General features: G+C 36.5%; 1 protein-coding gene across 1 annotated transcript in view; it reads left to right on the top strand.

The window, feature by feature from the left end:
• Positions 1 to 17,125, top strand: part of pask (PAS domain containing serine/threonine kinase) — a 94,317-nt gene that overhangs the window by 58,322 nt on the left and 18,870 nt on the right. The window contains exons 11-15 of the mRNA XM_039761778.1: positions 4,875 to 5,734; positions 6,238 to 6,419; positions 6,920 to 7,087; positions 9,182 to 9,307; positions 11,468 to 11,602. Of these exons, the coding sequence (XP_039617712.1) occupies positions 4,875 to 5,734; positions 6,238 to 6,419; positions 6,920 to 7,087; positions 9,182 to 9,307; positions 11,468 to 11,602 (1,471 nt within the window). The remainder of the gene's footprint in view (positions 1 to 4,874; positions 5,735 to 6,237; positions 6,420 to 6,919; positions 7,088 to 9,181; positions 9,308 to 11,467; positions 11,603 to 17,125) is intronic.

Here is a 17,125-nt window from a genome sequence, read left to right as displayed (position 1 = left end):
AAAGCAAGGAACTCTGCTGTATTATGTGCTCCTTAAAAGGTTTCCAGCAATATGCTAGATTTCTGGCTGTTTTACATTTAAAAAAATACTGTATATATTTACTGGCCCTTAACAATGATTTATCAAAGTAACCATGTTAGGGGAAAAAATCAACATTTATTTATTTATTTATTTGGAATATTTTAGCTAATCGTGTAATACTGTTCTTGCAATTTTCAAATGTTTGCAAGCAGTATAGTCTAAACAATCCTCAGCAAGCAGCTCTCGGGGAGTTGTTGCCTGTGAGCATGCCGCTTTGCATGTTTCGAAGTCTCTGCTTGAAATGAAACTGAAGATGTTTAAGGCTGGGGAAGACCCAAGTGCAGTGAGGGAAAGGAGAAAGGAAGATTAAGGGCAACACCTTGGTACTCGTGTTGAAAATTAAATTAACTTGGTGCTTACATCTGCATTGTGTAGATGTTGTGAAGCTCCTACTTGTTCCTTTCTCACTTTATTATGTTCATATAAATTTCTGGTCAGGATTTTGGGAAATTGATGATGATGTTCCTATTTGGTCTGCACACAAGTAATTCAAAATGAGCTGTATTTTTTTCTTTAAAATAATAAGCAAATTAAATGTATTAGGCTTTGCTTTAGACTGAATTTGTTACTCATGCCAATGCTTTTTCTATAATATGCTGGCATAAAACTGAGCTGGAACTTTTCTTTATGGTCTTGGAATCTTAGAGATTTGGTGAAAACTGTTCAATCAGGATCTAAATTAGGCTTTTTTTAATTGGATGTATCACAATAGGATGCATTAATGAATAATTTGATACAATTTTCTCAATTTTTGAGAACTGTTGTCTCTTAGTTGAAAATTTCTAAATTAAAAATGAAAATAAAAAAGCATTGGGGGAAAAAAAACAAGTGTATAGCCCATAATACTAAATTCATACTAACATTAAGTTAAAGAAAACATTAAGAAATAATGTAGCAAATGCATTTTGGAAAGAAATCAATTTGTATAAAAATGCAGCCTTTACTTCATGCACAGTATTTTGGAAACTAAATAGAAGTGCTGTAGTAACTTTTTTGCTTTCACTGTTTTTTTTTTATTTCAATTCCGCTAAAGTGCTTGAACTGCATACTTTCTATTTGCCTGTCCTTTCATCATTTTTAAAGGGTGAGAAAAGTAGTCTTTTGATTTGTTTTCCTTCCATTTGTAGATAAATTATAATTCTTATTGTACTGTATAAAGTTTTTGGCTTTTATATAAACTAATATTCAATGTTTATAGATTCAACTGACAGGTGTGGCTTATTAGTATTGTTGACACTATTAAGAAGGAGAGTGCCCAGTTAAAAGAAGCATAATTGGCTGGCAGACTTATATTGTGCCTTACTACAAGGTTTGATTTGTTTAGTTAAGCAGCCTTAAACTAAGATGCTTGAATATCCACACACCACCATTTTAAATAAGGACAGCATGACAACATTGCATGTTAGAAAGGCGGTAGACAGGCGGATAGCTATAAACAATATGGCCAGGGACCTTGTGAAACACAAAATGATACCAAGAAGACATCACATAAAATATGTAAAATACCAGTAATCCAAACTGTTAAAGAAATAGCGCCATAAAACTCCTATGGTATAAAAACCTAGATTCATTACAATTAGGAAATCTGTTCATTACCATGTATTTTGATAAAAGACCTAACAGCTCAAGCATAACAATACAAATGCTCTTTTGGCTGTCCTTAACTTATTATTTAAAATAAATTGTTAAAAAGGACTTTCTTTATTGAGCAATGGTTTTGTTTTAATCTTATTTAATAAACTAAAGTATTAGCAAAGGTACAACACAAAGTAAACAACAAAATCAGATTATCTGTTGTCGTCTTTCCCAAATAAGTTTCAAGTATTTTCCTACGTGGGTGTAGTGGCCCCATGTTTTGTCCCATTACCACATACAGTGGGATGCAAAAGTTTGGGCAACCTTGTTAATAGTCATTATTTTCCTGTATAAATCGTTGGTTGTTACGATAAAAAATATCAGTTAAATATATCATATAGGAGACACACACAGTGATATTTGAGAAGTGAAATGAAGTGTATTGGATTTACAGAAAGTGTGCAATAATTGTTCAAACAAAATCAGGCAGGTGCATAAATTTGGGCACCGTTGTCATTTTATTGATTCCAAAACTTTTAGAAGTAATTATTGGAACTCAAATTGGCTTGATAAACTCAGTGACCCCTGACCTACATACACAGGTGAATCCTATAATGAGAAAGAGTATTTAAGGGGGTCAATTGTAAGTTTCTCTCCTCCTTTAATTTTCTCTGAAGAGTAGCAACATGGGGGTCACAAAACAACTCTCAAATGACCTGAAGACAAAGATTGTTCACCACCATGGTTTAGGGGAAGGATACAGAAAGCTGTCTCAGAGATTTAAGCTGTCTGTTTCCACAGTTAGTAACATATTGAGGAAATGGAAGACCACAGGCTCAGTTCAAGTTAAGGCTCGAAGTGGCAGACCAAGAAAGATTTCGGATAGACAGAAGCGACGAATGGTGAGAACAGTCGGAGTCAACCCACAGACCAGCACCAAAGACCTACAACATCATCTTACAGCAGATGGAGTCAATGTGCATCGTTCAACCATTCGGCGCACTTTACACAAGGAGATGCTGTATGCGAGAGTGATGCAGAGGAAGCCTTTTCTCCTCCCACAGCACAAACAGAGCCGTTTGAGGTATGCTCAAGCACATTTCGACAAGCCAGCTTCATTTTGGAATAAGGTGTTATGGACTGATGAAACTAAAATTGAGTTATTTGGGCATAACAAGGGGCGTTATGCATGGAGGAAAAAAAAACACAGCATTCCAAGAAAAACACCTGCTACCTACAGTAAAATATGGTGGAGGTTCCATCATGCTGTGGGGCTGTGTGGCCAGTGCAGGGACTGGGATTCTTGTCAAAGTTGAGGGACGCATGGATTCCACTCAGTATCAGCAGATTCTGGAGACCAATGTCCAGGAATCAGTGACAAAGCTGAAGCTGCGCCGGGCTGGATCTTTCAACAAGACAACGACCCGAAACACTGCTCAAAATCCACTAAGGCATTCATGCAGAGGAACAAGTACAACATTCTGGAATGGCAATCTCAGTCCCCAGACCTGAATATAAAAATCTACTAAATATTGATTTCATTTCCCAAATTTATGCACCTGCCTGATTTTGTTTGAACAATTATTGCACACTTTCTGTAAATCCAATAAACTTCATTTCACTTCTCAAATATCACTGTGTGTGTCTCCTATATGATATATTTAACTGACATTTTTATCGTAACAACCAATGATTTATACAGGAAAATAATGACTATTAACAAGGTTGCCCAAACTTTTGCATCCCACTGTATAATCAAGCATTCCCTTTCACTTTCTTCTTGCAACCAAATGGTGTTGCCACTTCTACTGTCAAACACCCAACACACACAGTCACTGACTTTTTTTTTTTCTCTCTCTCTCTCTGCGAGAAATCCAGTTATCCCTGCCAGGTGCTGGATTACACTGTAGACGTATAGCATACTTCTGCCCAGGTGGCACCACTGTGGTATTTAATTCGGCCCTGAGCCACCCTGCTGATACTCTTGCCCATGGTAACCCCTTGTGAGCAAACTGTACCTTCATCACAGCCAAAATACAGTGCATCTGGCAAGTATTCACAGTGCATCACTTTTTCCACATTTTGTTATGTTACAGCCTTATTCCAAAATTGATTAAATTCATTTTTTTCCTCAGAATGCTACACACAACACCCCATAATGAAAACATGAAAAAAGTTTACTTGAGGTTTTTACAAATTTATTAAAAATAAAAAAAACTGAGAAATCACAAGTACATAAGTATTCACAGCCTTTGCTCAATACTTTTTCAATGCACCTTTGGCAGCAATTACAGCCTCAAGTCTTTTTGAATATGATGCCACAAGCTTGGCACACCTATCCACCTCAAGTAAACTTTTTCACATTGTCATTATGGGGTGTTGTGTGTAGAATTCTGAGGAAAAAAATGAATGTAATCCATTTTGGAATAAGGCTGTAACATAACAAAATGTGGAAAAAGTGATGCACTGTATTTATATTGCGTTTTAGTGAGTTATATCCCTACTGAAAATATCGGCAGGAATGATTAATACTTATAATTTTTAATCATAGGTGAATAGGTTCCTTTAAGTATCAAACTGCAGTCAAAATTTTTAATATATAACGTAATATTGATTTATATAATATGGGAATTGTGTGTCATTATTTACTTCTGTTGTTCCTTTGTTCTTTACAGTAATATCTTAGCATTTTTACAAATAAATAAAATAGTAGGTGTGGAAATTACTTATTAATTTATTGGAAGGAGACAAAAAGGGGCTAAGCTTATTTTGTAAAAGTGTCTAAATAACTTGGTTTAGAGTTCTACTCAGTGACTGTTAAATGATTATAAGACTATCAGACAGTGCAGGATTTTGTATTCCAAAAATATGTTGTTATATTAATAGATCTAAAGTGTTTTATTTACGTAGTGTGAGTTTGGCAATGTACATGAGTGTGCTTTATGCTATCCTCCTATACCTTGTTGTTTTGTACTTCGTAATTAGTGATGATGTGATAGGTTCCAGTTTTCCGCTAAGCTGCTTTGAATAAAGTAGGAGAAGCTGTACTTTGTGATTTGTTTACTATACCATGCTCATTTCAAAGCTTTTTTCTTTTATTACTTTTAAGATTTCAGAGTATATAACAATTAAATTGCCTGCTTGAAATACTTGATTCTTATGTGTCAGATGGTAAATCCATATTTTTTTACTACAAGTATTTTTTTTTTACTTTGCAGAAAAGACAGCAATACAGAACTGGTGCAAGTTACTAATCCTCCTCATGAGGAAGACATGGAGAAAATGTTGATTCCAGAACTCCTGCAGACCATTTCTCTGCTGAAATCACAAGTATCCAATGCTTCAACTGATGTTCTATCCACTGTTGACAAAAACAAACCTGATGGGGAATACTGTCTTGACAGTTGCTTTACAAAGAAACAAACTCTTGATCACTTCAGTACTCCTTTAGCATTACCTATTGAGCATAAACATGAAAATGAAAAACCTAATTTAGAACATCAGATGGAAAACTCCAGTTTTGAAGTTCTTTCTGTAGAAGGTAGTGATGTTGAAAAGCATAGTATAATTTTAAATGATTGTAGCAGTTTTCTTCATGTGAAAAATGATTCCTTTACCAGTCAAGTTCTTCAGTCTTTGCAGAATCTTGACTTAAATAGCAGTTTGGAACTTGATGCAGAGGAAGTATCTGGAACATCATGTAACACATCAGAGTTGCTTAGGACACCTTCTCCTTGTGTATTAGACTCTGACTTGGAAATGGATATTGTTGAAGGAAAGATAATTGCTTCATATTTAAGTGACCTTGAGAAAGCCAGTGCTGTTAAAAAGATACATAATGAATTATGTGCGCAGTCTCCTAAAGAAATAATTCCTGAGGTTTTAAACTTGGAAGAGCAAAATAATAGTGTTGACTGTGGTAAAGTTCAGTGTGCTGATTCATCTTTAAATAGTAGTCTTACAACATCCACTCCAAGAAAGCAACCACAATTAAAGGCATGGGCACCTTCTACGGAGTTTGAGATACAGCAAGGGCGATATAAAGGAAACTGTTACCACAGAGATGGATCAAGACTTGGTATGTCCTTATGTACAGTATAGCCCAGTTTTTTGAATGTTTCCATTATCCTTCTTATTAATTATTCTTATTCTTTATGTATATTTTATGTTAATGGAAACACCTTACACAATTACTATACTTTAAGCCTTTATATATCTGCATATATTTGCCATTTTGTACTCTTGATTGGGATTTTTTATATTGATGATTCCCAAGTATCTAAAAAGAAGTGCATACACATGTTTATGATTCATCTTCAAATTACTTTAAATGATCATGTCACAATAAGTACACATTAACTATTTCTGTTTAGCAGTTAACATAGATTTTCCAGTGACCATAATTAAAATGGATTTTCAAATGAACAGTCATAGTCGCACATAGTTCCATGTTCAATTCAAATCTAATGAGGTAATTTTTTCAAACCATTACATTTTATTCAGTCTATATTTCTGTTATATCCTGCCTTTTAATAACTTAGCATTCTTGCTGGTTCATTACTCAAAATCATTTTCTATTAGGTATACAATTTGAAATCAACAAAGTACAGTATCCTGATAGACAAACTCTGTTTTGTCTGTGGCTGGAGAGAAACCATATTCAAATCCAGAGAGAAGCTGTAATGAGAATGAAGTTTCTTCTGTCCAGCCTTAACAGCAACTCTGATTCTCTACCTGATATGTCAGCTGTTAGTCTAGGAGAGGTAAGTGACTGTGAGTCAAACTAATGTGTCTCAGGTTCAGTTGCTCAGTCCATCCTTATTTTTAATAGTATATTTTATTAAACTAATATCCGTTTTTAGTATAATTTTAAAGACCATGGTTTGGTGGGGAGCGGCACACATACTTTTTTTTTAAAAAAGATAAGTTTAACTATGTACAATTAATAAATGACATTTCTTTTTCAGGGAGTGCACTTGTTCAAAGCTTCTGAGGCTGCACAATTTCAAACTGCAATAAACATACATAAAAGAACTATACAGTAGTGCAGTCTTCTGTTAACACTAACACAAGTATAATAATTTTATACTAATCAAAACGATAGTTTTCTTGAGGCACTACATGCATTACCTCGTATTGTTTAACTATAGAGGTGTATTTTGTGTTGTCAAGCACAACAGCATTTCAGTCAAACTTAGTGTTTATTTTATCAATTACTGCTTACAAGAAATGCAAAACTAATTTGCTCAAATTTTTGTTTCAGGTGATCAAAGAGACAGCTAGAGGTGAAGGGCTCCGATGCGCCCAAGACCTGGAAGAATCTAGGGCATGTGAAGGAAACTTCGAAGCAGAGTATATTACAATCAGCTCTTTAGGCAAGGGTGCTTTTGGTTTTGTTTGGAAAGCACAGCGAAGATCAGACTTGGAGGAGGTAGAGTGCATGTGTTCTTTATACATAAAATAAAAAATCCCACATCTTTTTTTATGCACCTACATTTGACAGCATGTATATTTTGAGTTTCTCTCCACATCACTATCACACCCATAGCACTTTCTTGTGCTCATGCTTTCTGCCATTTCACCACCCACCATTACCTAGGTCTTTCCTACATTTACCTTGAGGGCCTCCAGATCTACAGATGTCCCATTGCCCAATTGTTTTCCTTCATTTGTCTGCAACAAATAGCATTTTCGTTGTTTCCTTCCCAGATGGGAACCATTCCATACTTTTCTGACTTTCACCAAAATCTAACAACAGCAACTACAACAACATTTATTTCTGCAGCATATTATCACCCACTGGATGTAGCTCAAAGTGCTTTACAAAATGTCAAAGAAATAGATGCAAGAAAAGAAAACCAAACTAAAATTGGGTAAAAATAAATAACAAAAAAAAATCAATACAGGCTTACATAAAATAGATTTTTAAGTCTCTATAGATTAGTCTGATGATAAGGTCAGCTGGCAGGGCATTCTACTTAACATAAATGAACCAGAGTTCAATGAGGCATTGCCTTGATTAGGTGGTGGCATAGATGGTTACCACAGAAGAACAGTAGAGAATGGTGGGGATTAGTACAGATTGTGGATCCCTGAAGAATATGATATTTCTATACCCATAAATTTTTTAGGAATACAGCTCAAATGTAGCTACAAAAAAAAACATATTAAAATACAGTAATAGGTTTTTAGCAGTTTTTTTAAAATGTTACACAGTATTAGCCTAGCAAATTTCTGTAGGTAAAGTATTCCAGATTTTAGGTGCATAACAGTAAAAGGCCGCCTCACCACTTCATTTAACTTGGCTTTTGGAATTATAAGCAGACCTCCGTTTGAATATCTAAGGTTATGACTTGGAGTGTAGGGGGACCGGTATTCCAAAATATAGGACTGAGTAATTATATGTAAGTCAGTTCTGAATGATATGGGTGACCAATGCAACAATGCTAAAACTGGTGATGTGCTCAAGTTTTCTTTTTCTACTTAAGATTCTTGTTGCTGCATTCTGTACTAACTGCAACAGATTAATGTCTGTCTTAGGTAGTCTGTTAAGAGTAAATTACAGTGATGTAGTCTACTAAAACAAAAGCATGAATTAGTTTTTCAGAGTCTTGTAAAGTTATAAGAGCATAACTTTGCTATATTCCTTAAGTGAAAAAATGCAGTCCATGTAATCTGATTAATATGTGATTTAAAGGTTAGGTGAGAGTCAATGATAACCCCTAAACTCTTTACCTCTGCCTTGATTTTTAAACTTAAGAAATTAAGTTTATTTCTAATTCCTTCACTGTATCCATGTTTGCCAATCACTAAGATTTGTGTTTTTTTTTTCTCATTTAGTTTGAGAAAGTTTCTATTCATCCTTTCAGAAATACTGCTAAGACATTGGATCAGAGAGTCAAGAGCATCAGGGTCATTCATTAGGTGCTATAGATAAATAAAGCTGTGTGTCACCTGCATAGCTGTGGTAGCTCACCTTGTGCTTTGAGATCATCTGACCTAATGGAAGCATGTAAATTGAAAAGAGTAGCAGACCCTAAATAGATCCTTATAGTACACTATATACAATGTCATGGGTCTCCGAAGTACAATCTCCACAACTAATAAAGAATTTTCTACTTCTTAAGTAAGACTGAAACCAATATAAGATGCTGCCAGAGAGGCCCACCCGTTGTCTAAGGTGATTTATAAGAGTTTTGTGGTCTATGGTGTCAAATGCTGCACTCAAGTCTAAGGGAACAAGAACAGATATATGGCCTCTGTCCGCATTAACCTGTAATTCATTTACTACTTTAAACCAGCGCAGTTTCTATACTGTGATTTGTTCTTAAACATGTTTTCCAGAATTTCTTAGTTATATAGGGTTTTTGTGCTTTGTTACTTGACCATGAATGTGATGTTTGCAACAAGTTTGTTTTCCAGTTATAAAATAGCCTTTCCTCATTTAGAACCAATCATTTATTGAAAATACAAAAATTTGGTGTTTGCTTAAATTGTAAACTGTAAAAATGGTTTATTTCTCTAGGTTGTTGTAAAGTTTATAAGAAAAGAAAAAATTCTTGATGATTGCTGGGTAGAAGATTCTTGCTTGGGACGAGTCAGTCAGGAGATTGCAATATTATCTAGACTTCAACACCCAAACATCATTAAGGTAGGGGCACCTGGACTTGTATTAATGAATGGTTGTTGATGCTATAATGAGAGATAATCATTACCAACTGGTGATTTGCAGTAGCAAGTTTTACATTCTCAGTTGTGTTTATTACAACATTTTAGTTTGGGCATGTCTTGAATGTCCAAGTATAATGTCTTCTATAAAGCTACAGTAACTATTTGTTTTTATGCTTTTCTAAAATGCTACTCCTAGTATTTACTATGGAAATTCCAAATATAATAAGAACGTGGACTTAAAATATTTTTGTCTACATTTTACTTAATACATGTTCAGATTCTTCCAAACCTTACATTAATAATTGGCAAACACAGATTTCTTGTCATGGTCAAATACTGTTGTGAATAATTTTTCTTTATTTTAAAAATGTAAGTAAACATAATTTTTTCACTGTGTTAATGTTTTATTAGGTACTTTTGTTGTACAATAAAATCACAAACCAATACTATCCAAAACCAATAAATCATGCACTCATGAGTCCAAAAGCCTTTGGTTTCAGTTTAGACATTTATTTAAGATACACAGAAAGAGCTGCTGTTCTTGAGTATGAAGACATTTTTATACATAGCTTATCACAGGTAGGAAACTTTAATATGTATGCTTTGCCGATGGGCAACACCTAATGGCATTTTGTCACCTTTGTGTGAACACCCTCCAGTCATGGCCACTTCTTATTAATTAAAATTTAAAGTGGCAAATAACTGAAATGTGCATTTGGGATTGGTATGTATTGGAAAGAACGAAAACATACATGGCTTTGAGCACAACATACTATTATGTATCAGTTATGACTGCATAAGTGTATGAGAAACCACAAACCCACTAGACATGTCACATGTGACATTGTCTCTGTTGTATCAACAATAGCAAAAACGTTAACCAGACTATAATGGAAGCTGGCAAGGCAATAATACTGTTGATGGGCTACAATCATTGAACAGTGTTGTTGAAGGATTTAGTTCTGAGTGCTGAAAATGTGTTGTACCATGTGACAACTTCTCAATACAAAACAGTAGGTTGAATTTTTGGATAGCTAAAGAAGCAAACACTGCAAGATGAAAAAGTGTGGTCTGAAGTATGTAAATACCTGCTTATTCACCTTCATACTGAATTATTTATAATTGTTTGTTTATGTTTTATACATTCTTGTTTGTCAGTCCAGGGTATGACGTTTAACTGCATCCAGCCTAGCAAGTGGACCTCCAACTGCAGGGAAAACTTGGGGTTTGGTGGCAGGATTGGCACTCCAGCCACTCCAAAAACTTCACACAGCTACAGAAATGGCAGACAGGTCTCCTTTCTGCTCTCTGTGGGAATAGCTCTCCTGCAGCCACCCATAGGAAGGTTGCTCACATTATGAAGGGAATGGGGGGAAAAGCCCTCTGGATCCTTATCTGTGGAAGAGTCAAAACAACCGGAGAGCCAGTGGGGTCAGACCTGCTGGGGATTAGAACTGGTGTATTGCTGAGGTGTCATCTACTGCACAGCAGCACTCGGGTCCCAGTTTGAGGCAACCATTCCGGTTAGGTGTGTGGAACATCTTGTCTCTCCGGCATGATGATCATCTTCCTCTGCTGTCAGCAGAGCTTTGTAAACTCCACATTTCGGTGGTGGCACTCTCTGAGGTGTGCAGACCTAGGACTGGCCAGATCTCTGTAGGTGGTTACATTTTCAATTGGTCTGGTTGCTGTGATGGCTGTCATACTCCGGGAGTACCTGTTGCTGTGGCAGTTTGACTCCTTCCGATGGTGTTTGATGTCGCTCCTTTCAATAAATGTATTATGAGACTCGGATTAAGACAATCTCTGGATCTTAGAGTTCTCGTGAAATTGTTTTAATTCATTACATTCCTCGTTTCCAGATCTCCGTGTAAATGACCATCTTCAGGAAGAAATGGAGCAAGTTTTTCAGTGCAGCACTCTACCAGTAATTACTAATTTAGAGCAACCATAGGATATATTGAAGTTAAAGTGAGCTAGCATCCTTGTGTTGCATTGTTACAATAATAATAAGCCCATGTCCCAATATATTCATTGTGGTCTTTGGGCAAATGATGGATGTGCCCGTTGAAGCACTTTACATTGAGTGTACACTCATTTGGTGAGTTTTTAAATTCCTGAACTCTCTTCTCTATTTTAGGTTCTTGATGTTTTTGAAAATGATATTTTTTTCCAAATGGTGATGGAAAAACATGGTGATGGACTTGATCTATTTGAATTTATAGAGAAACAGCCCCTTTTAGATGAACCTCTTGCCAGTTATATCTTTAGGCAGGTAAGGAACTTGGGTTTTATTATTGTTAAATAATCTTTGTAAGTTCTTTAAATATCATGTTCTGCACATCTCTTATAAATCTTAGTATTTAGATTAAATTTTCTTTGCTTATATACTACATATGTCTGTTGAATGGGTTCAGCAAAAGAGAAACAACAAAAAAAAAATCTCTAAGATTATACAACTTCGTCAACTGCTGTGAATTTAGGAATTTAGTTAAGTCAGATTATAAAACAGCAAGGTGCACAATAAAAAGAATAAACAAAGTTGAATTAGGTTCAAGGCTGGTAATGTATATAATTTGTGCCATACTCGTATAAACTGTTTTTGGTACATTTTATATACAGATGTGTGTGTGTGTGAGAGTATGTATGTGTGTGAGAGTGTGTGTGTGTGTGTATATATATTATGGAAGAGAAGGTCTGTGATACGGTTTGCATATTTGCAGCTGGAGATCCACAAAAGGAGAAAATTAATCACATATCAAAAATTGTTTTTTATTCCTGAGCTTTCAACCCCTGCCAGGCGTCTTCATCAGAGGATAATGCTTAGACTTACAAGAATCAAAGGCAATATATAGCAAAAAATTACGTGGTTGGTGGGGGAGGTGGCTAAGTCAGTGTGGTCGGGGGGAGGGGCGTTATTGGGTGTAAAGTCTTCTTTATTATGAATATGTTCTTCTTAAGTTTGCATATGCTGGATTTATGTCCAAGTGTCTGTTGATGGCGTTCCCATTTGATAACCACGATTCGGCCAGCTGTTTGGTATTTTTTGTACTGTCCTTGAATTTTACTTGTACGTTGTCCCAATAAAATGTATGTCCTGTTGATTTAGTATGCGTATAGATCAAAGATAGTGAGTCCTTTTTTCTGACTGCGTTGCGGTGTTCCTGTATACGTGTTACCAGTTACTCAAACATTTAACTTATGACTCAGAATATTCGGTGAACAGAGCTGAGTTGGCATTACAGCGCTTGAAAGATGTATCCATCGCCGAGGACGAGATCATGGTCTCGTTTGACGTTGTGTTACTATACACCATGATTCCGATTAATCTGTCCACAGAAACACTATTAATGAGGATTGAAAGCGACCATACCATAGAAACAAGAACCAAACTGTCCATTAAAGACATAGTGCACCTAATATCACTTTGCCAAAAAACTCACTTTCATTTCAATGGCAAATACTACACTCAGAAAGAAGGCATGCCAATGGGATCGCCGTTATCAGGACTTCTAGCGGAACTTGTAATGCAGCGATTTGAAAACGTGACTATCCCAGTTCACACCTAAAATTTGGATACGCTACGTAGACAACACATTCGTCATACTAAAAATGATCAGCTGAATGAATTCTACAACCACATCAACACAATATTCCCTGCAATCCAATTCACAATGGAAAAAGAAATTAACCGACATATCAGCTTCCTAGACATCTACATCAAAAGAAATAATGATGCCACCCTGACCACTAGTGTTTACTGTAAAGAATGCTATGCAGACAAGATATTACACTTCACCAGCAACCACCCGATATCTCATAAACGGAGCTGTGTTAAAACTATTCAGAAGAGTCCACACCCATTGTAATACGAAGGAAATAAAAATGAATGAGAGACGCCACCTTTTCACTTCAAACAGATACTCAAAAACATTCATTAATCAAAGCCTAAACAGAAAACGCCAAAAAACTCGACAAACAATTGACTTGAATCAGAACCCCCACCCCACCTGGCACTCGCTCCCTTATCACCACAAGGTGTCTGAAGGTGCAGCGCGCATCCTGGCCAAGTCAGGCATCAGAATAGCACACAAACCCACGAACAATCTGCGCACGGTCCTCTTTAATGCTAAAAACAAGAAATCGAGAGCAGAAACACAGTGTACAGCAGTTCATGCTCCGCGTTATACATTGGACAAACTTCAAAAAGAATCGCAACACATATACAGGAACACCGCAACACATGTACAGGAACACCGCAACACTGTCAGAAGAAAGGACTCACTATCTTTGATCTATAAGCATACTAAATCAACAGGACATACATTTAACTGGGACAATGTACAAGTAAAATTCAAGGCCAGTACAAAAAGTGCCAGAGAGCTGGCCGAATCCTGGTTATCAAATGAGAACACCATTAACAGACACTTGGACATAAATCCAGCATATGCAAACTTAAGAACATATTCATAATAAACAAGATTTTACACCCAATACCCCCCCACCAACCACACTGACTTGGCCACCTCCCCCACGTAATTTTTTGCTATATATTGCCTTTGATTTTTGTAAGTCTAAGCATTATCCTCTGATGAACACCCCTGGCAGGGGTTGAAAGCTCAGGAATAAAAAACTACTTTTGATACGTGATTCATTCTCTCCCTTTGTGGATCTACAGCTGCAAATATATATATATATATATATATATATATATATATATATATAATATAATATATATATATATATATATATATATATACACACACATATACAGTGCGGCCAAAATTTATTCACAGCGCATCACTTTTTCCACATTTTGTTATGTTACAGCCTTATTCCAAAATGGATTGAATTCATTTTTTTCCTCAGAATTCTACACACAACACCCCATAATGACAACATGAAAAAACATTTACTTCAGATTTTTGCAAATTTATTAAAAATGAAAAAATTGAGAAAGTACATGTACATAAGTATTCACAGCCTTTGCCATGAAGCTCAAAATTGAGCTTAGGTGCATCCTGTTTTCCCTGATCATCCTTGTGATGTTTCTGCAGCTTAATTGGAGTCCACCTGTGGTAAATTCAGTTGATTGGAGATGATTTGGAAAGGCACACACCTGTCTATATAAGGTCCCACAGTTGACAGTTCAGTCAGAGCACAAACCAAGCATGAAGTCAAAGGAATTGTCTGTAGACCTTCGAGACAGGATTGTCTCGAGGCACAAATCTGGGGAAGTTAACAGAAAAGTTTCAGTGAACACAGTGGCCTCCATCATCTGTAAGTGAAAGAAGTTCAACACCACCAGGACTCTTCCTAGAGCTGACCGGCCATCTGAACTGAACATAAAATGTGGAAAAAGTGATGTGCTGTGAAAACTTTCCGGATGCACTGTATGTGTACTATTGCATTACTCCTTTACTTTAGTATCATAATGTGTCTCAACTTATATTGTCCGATGCTTCCTTTCTCAGTCATTTTTCAGTAAAGCCTGCTTTTCAAACTCTGTATTTTTATGGGGTTTTGCTGCCTGCTGTCTGCCTTTTGACTACCACCAACAGTAGACCTGCCCCTATTAACCACCATGAAAACATCTATTGTACTCTTGTGAATACTTCCCATCTTTGAAGGCGAGTCAGCTTGTGCATTAATATTTAGTGACCCAACATCATTTGGTAAATTATTTTCTTTGTTTTCATTGAAATGCTCCATTTTAACTGCTTGTTTGTACAATTTAAAAAAAAAAAATTGTCTAAGTCTTAAGTATGATATCATTAATTCCTTCCATTGAGGCACCAAAGCCAAACTGACCAATTGGATTGCTTGGAAACACACACTCACAGAGACAGCAATATATATCTACAGTATACTAATAAAAGGCAAAGCCTTCACTAACTGACTCACTCATCACTAATTCTCCAACCTACCGTGTAGGTAGAAGGCTGAAATTTGGCAGGCTCATTCCTTACACCTTACTTGTAAAAGTTGGGCAGGTTTCATTTCGAAATTTTACGCGTAATGGTCATAACTGGAACCTATTTTTATCCATATACTGTAATGGACTTTAGCTCGATGGCCGTGGGGAGGCGGATTTGCGTGTCACATCATCACGCCTCCCACGTAATCATGTGAACTGACTGTGAACGCAGTACATAGAAAACAAGGAAGAGCTCCAAAGAGCGCTGAAGAAAAAGCGCATACAAGCATATTCATAAGTGCAGCTACTGCGGAAACAAATCACGGTGTAAACCGTAAGTTTAAATTAAGTTTATAGACGTTCCCGCTGCGGTTTGTCATGCCTTCGACGAATACTTTATTCGTGAGATACAAGTTTAATGAGAAGACACGAGGTATAAACGAGACTTTGGATCACTTTGTAACGGAGTTAAAATTGCTGTAGCGAGAAACTTTTAAGTGCCGGGTCTTAGCTAACATTAAATAAAGCTGTGGACATTGCAACATCACACAAGAGAGCAGCTCACGTGAACTGACTGAACGCAGTACGAGTGATTACTTCCATGCATCAAACCTGTTCAAATAATGCATTACACAATTGACAAGGTAGGAAAAGAATATGCTCCGAGCTGGGCTCCACAGCTAACGTGGTCTTGCGGAAGCAACTTCATCACGCTGCCACCAAATACTCACAGAAAAATCCACAAGTTAATACACACGCTGGGTCTAGAGTTTCTCCACACTCAATGTATTGCTCGCATCCCCGTTATACCCTCTGATCTCCCATTTAATTCAAATGCCTCCAATTTCCAGTAAGGCTCTGCTTCGCGATGACAAGTAATAAGTCTTAGAGACAGACCCTACAAAAGGTTGCCATTGATTTGAGGCAAGATTGCTTTTCTCCTGGAAAACTATACGTTGCATTCTCAAGAGTCAGCTCGCACAGCTTCGTCATATTACAACCGGAGTGCTGAACTGACAACGTGCTATACAAAGAGAACTATAAGAATTGTAATAAATGAACAATAAAACAGCGGAGAACCCGTGGATTAAATAAAAATGCAGCTTCCTTGGTGAAGCAAGAAAAAAGGATGGCCTTATATGTCGTTCGTTTATAAAACAGCGGAGAAGCTGTGTAAAGGCTGCTTCACAAAAAACCAGCAGAGCGCCTTTTATCAGCAGGCAGTCAGCTAAAGAAGGGAATCAATAAATATATATAATCGTAATCAACGAACAAAAAATAGCGTAGAAGCCACGGACTAAATAAAGGAAATGGGTATCAGAACAGTAAAGTAAGTCTCAAATAGCTACACAATAAATATAACAATCGTAATAAACGAACAATGAAACCGTACAGAACCGCGAAGCAAGGAAAAAGGATGGCCATATATGGCGTTCGTTTATAAAGCAGCGGAGAAGCTGTGTGAAGGCAGCTACACAAAACAACAGCAGAGTGCCACACTCTGAATGTATTCCTCACATCACCGTTATACCCTCTGATCTCCCATTTCAATTCAAATATAAACTGCTCAAAAAAATTAAAGGAACACTTTGAAAACACATCAGATCTCAATGGGAAAAAGAAATCCTCCTGGATATCTATACTGATATAGACTGGGTTATGTGTTAGGAACGAAAGGATGCCACATCGTTTGATGGAAATGAAAATGATCAACCTACAGAGCCCTGAATTCAAAGATGCCCTAAAAATCAGAGTGAAAAAATTATGTGGCAGGCTAGTCCATTTTGCCAAAATTTAATTGCAGCAACTCAAAATTGTACGCAGCACTTTGTATGGCCCCTGTGTTCTTGTATACATGCCTGACAACATCGGTGCATGCTT

Source organism: Polypterus senegalus, chromosome 1 (assembly GCF_016835505.1).
Source record: "Polypterus senegalus isolate Bchr_013 chromosome 1, ASM1683550v1, whole genome shotgun sequence".
Lineage (NCBI taxonomy): Eukaryota > Metazoa > Chordata > Cladistia > Polypteriformes > Polypteridae > Polypterus > Polypterus senegalus.
Note: the sequence above shows the minus strand (reverse complement) of the source record. Positions and strands in the feature narration are given on the sequence as shown.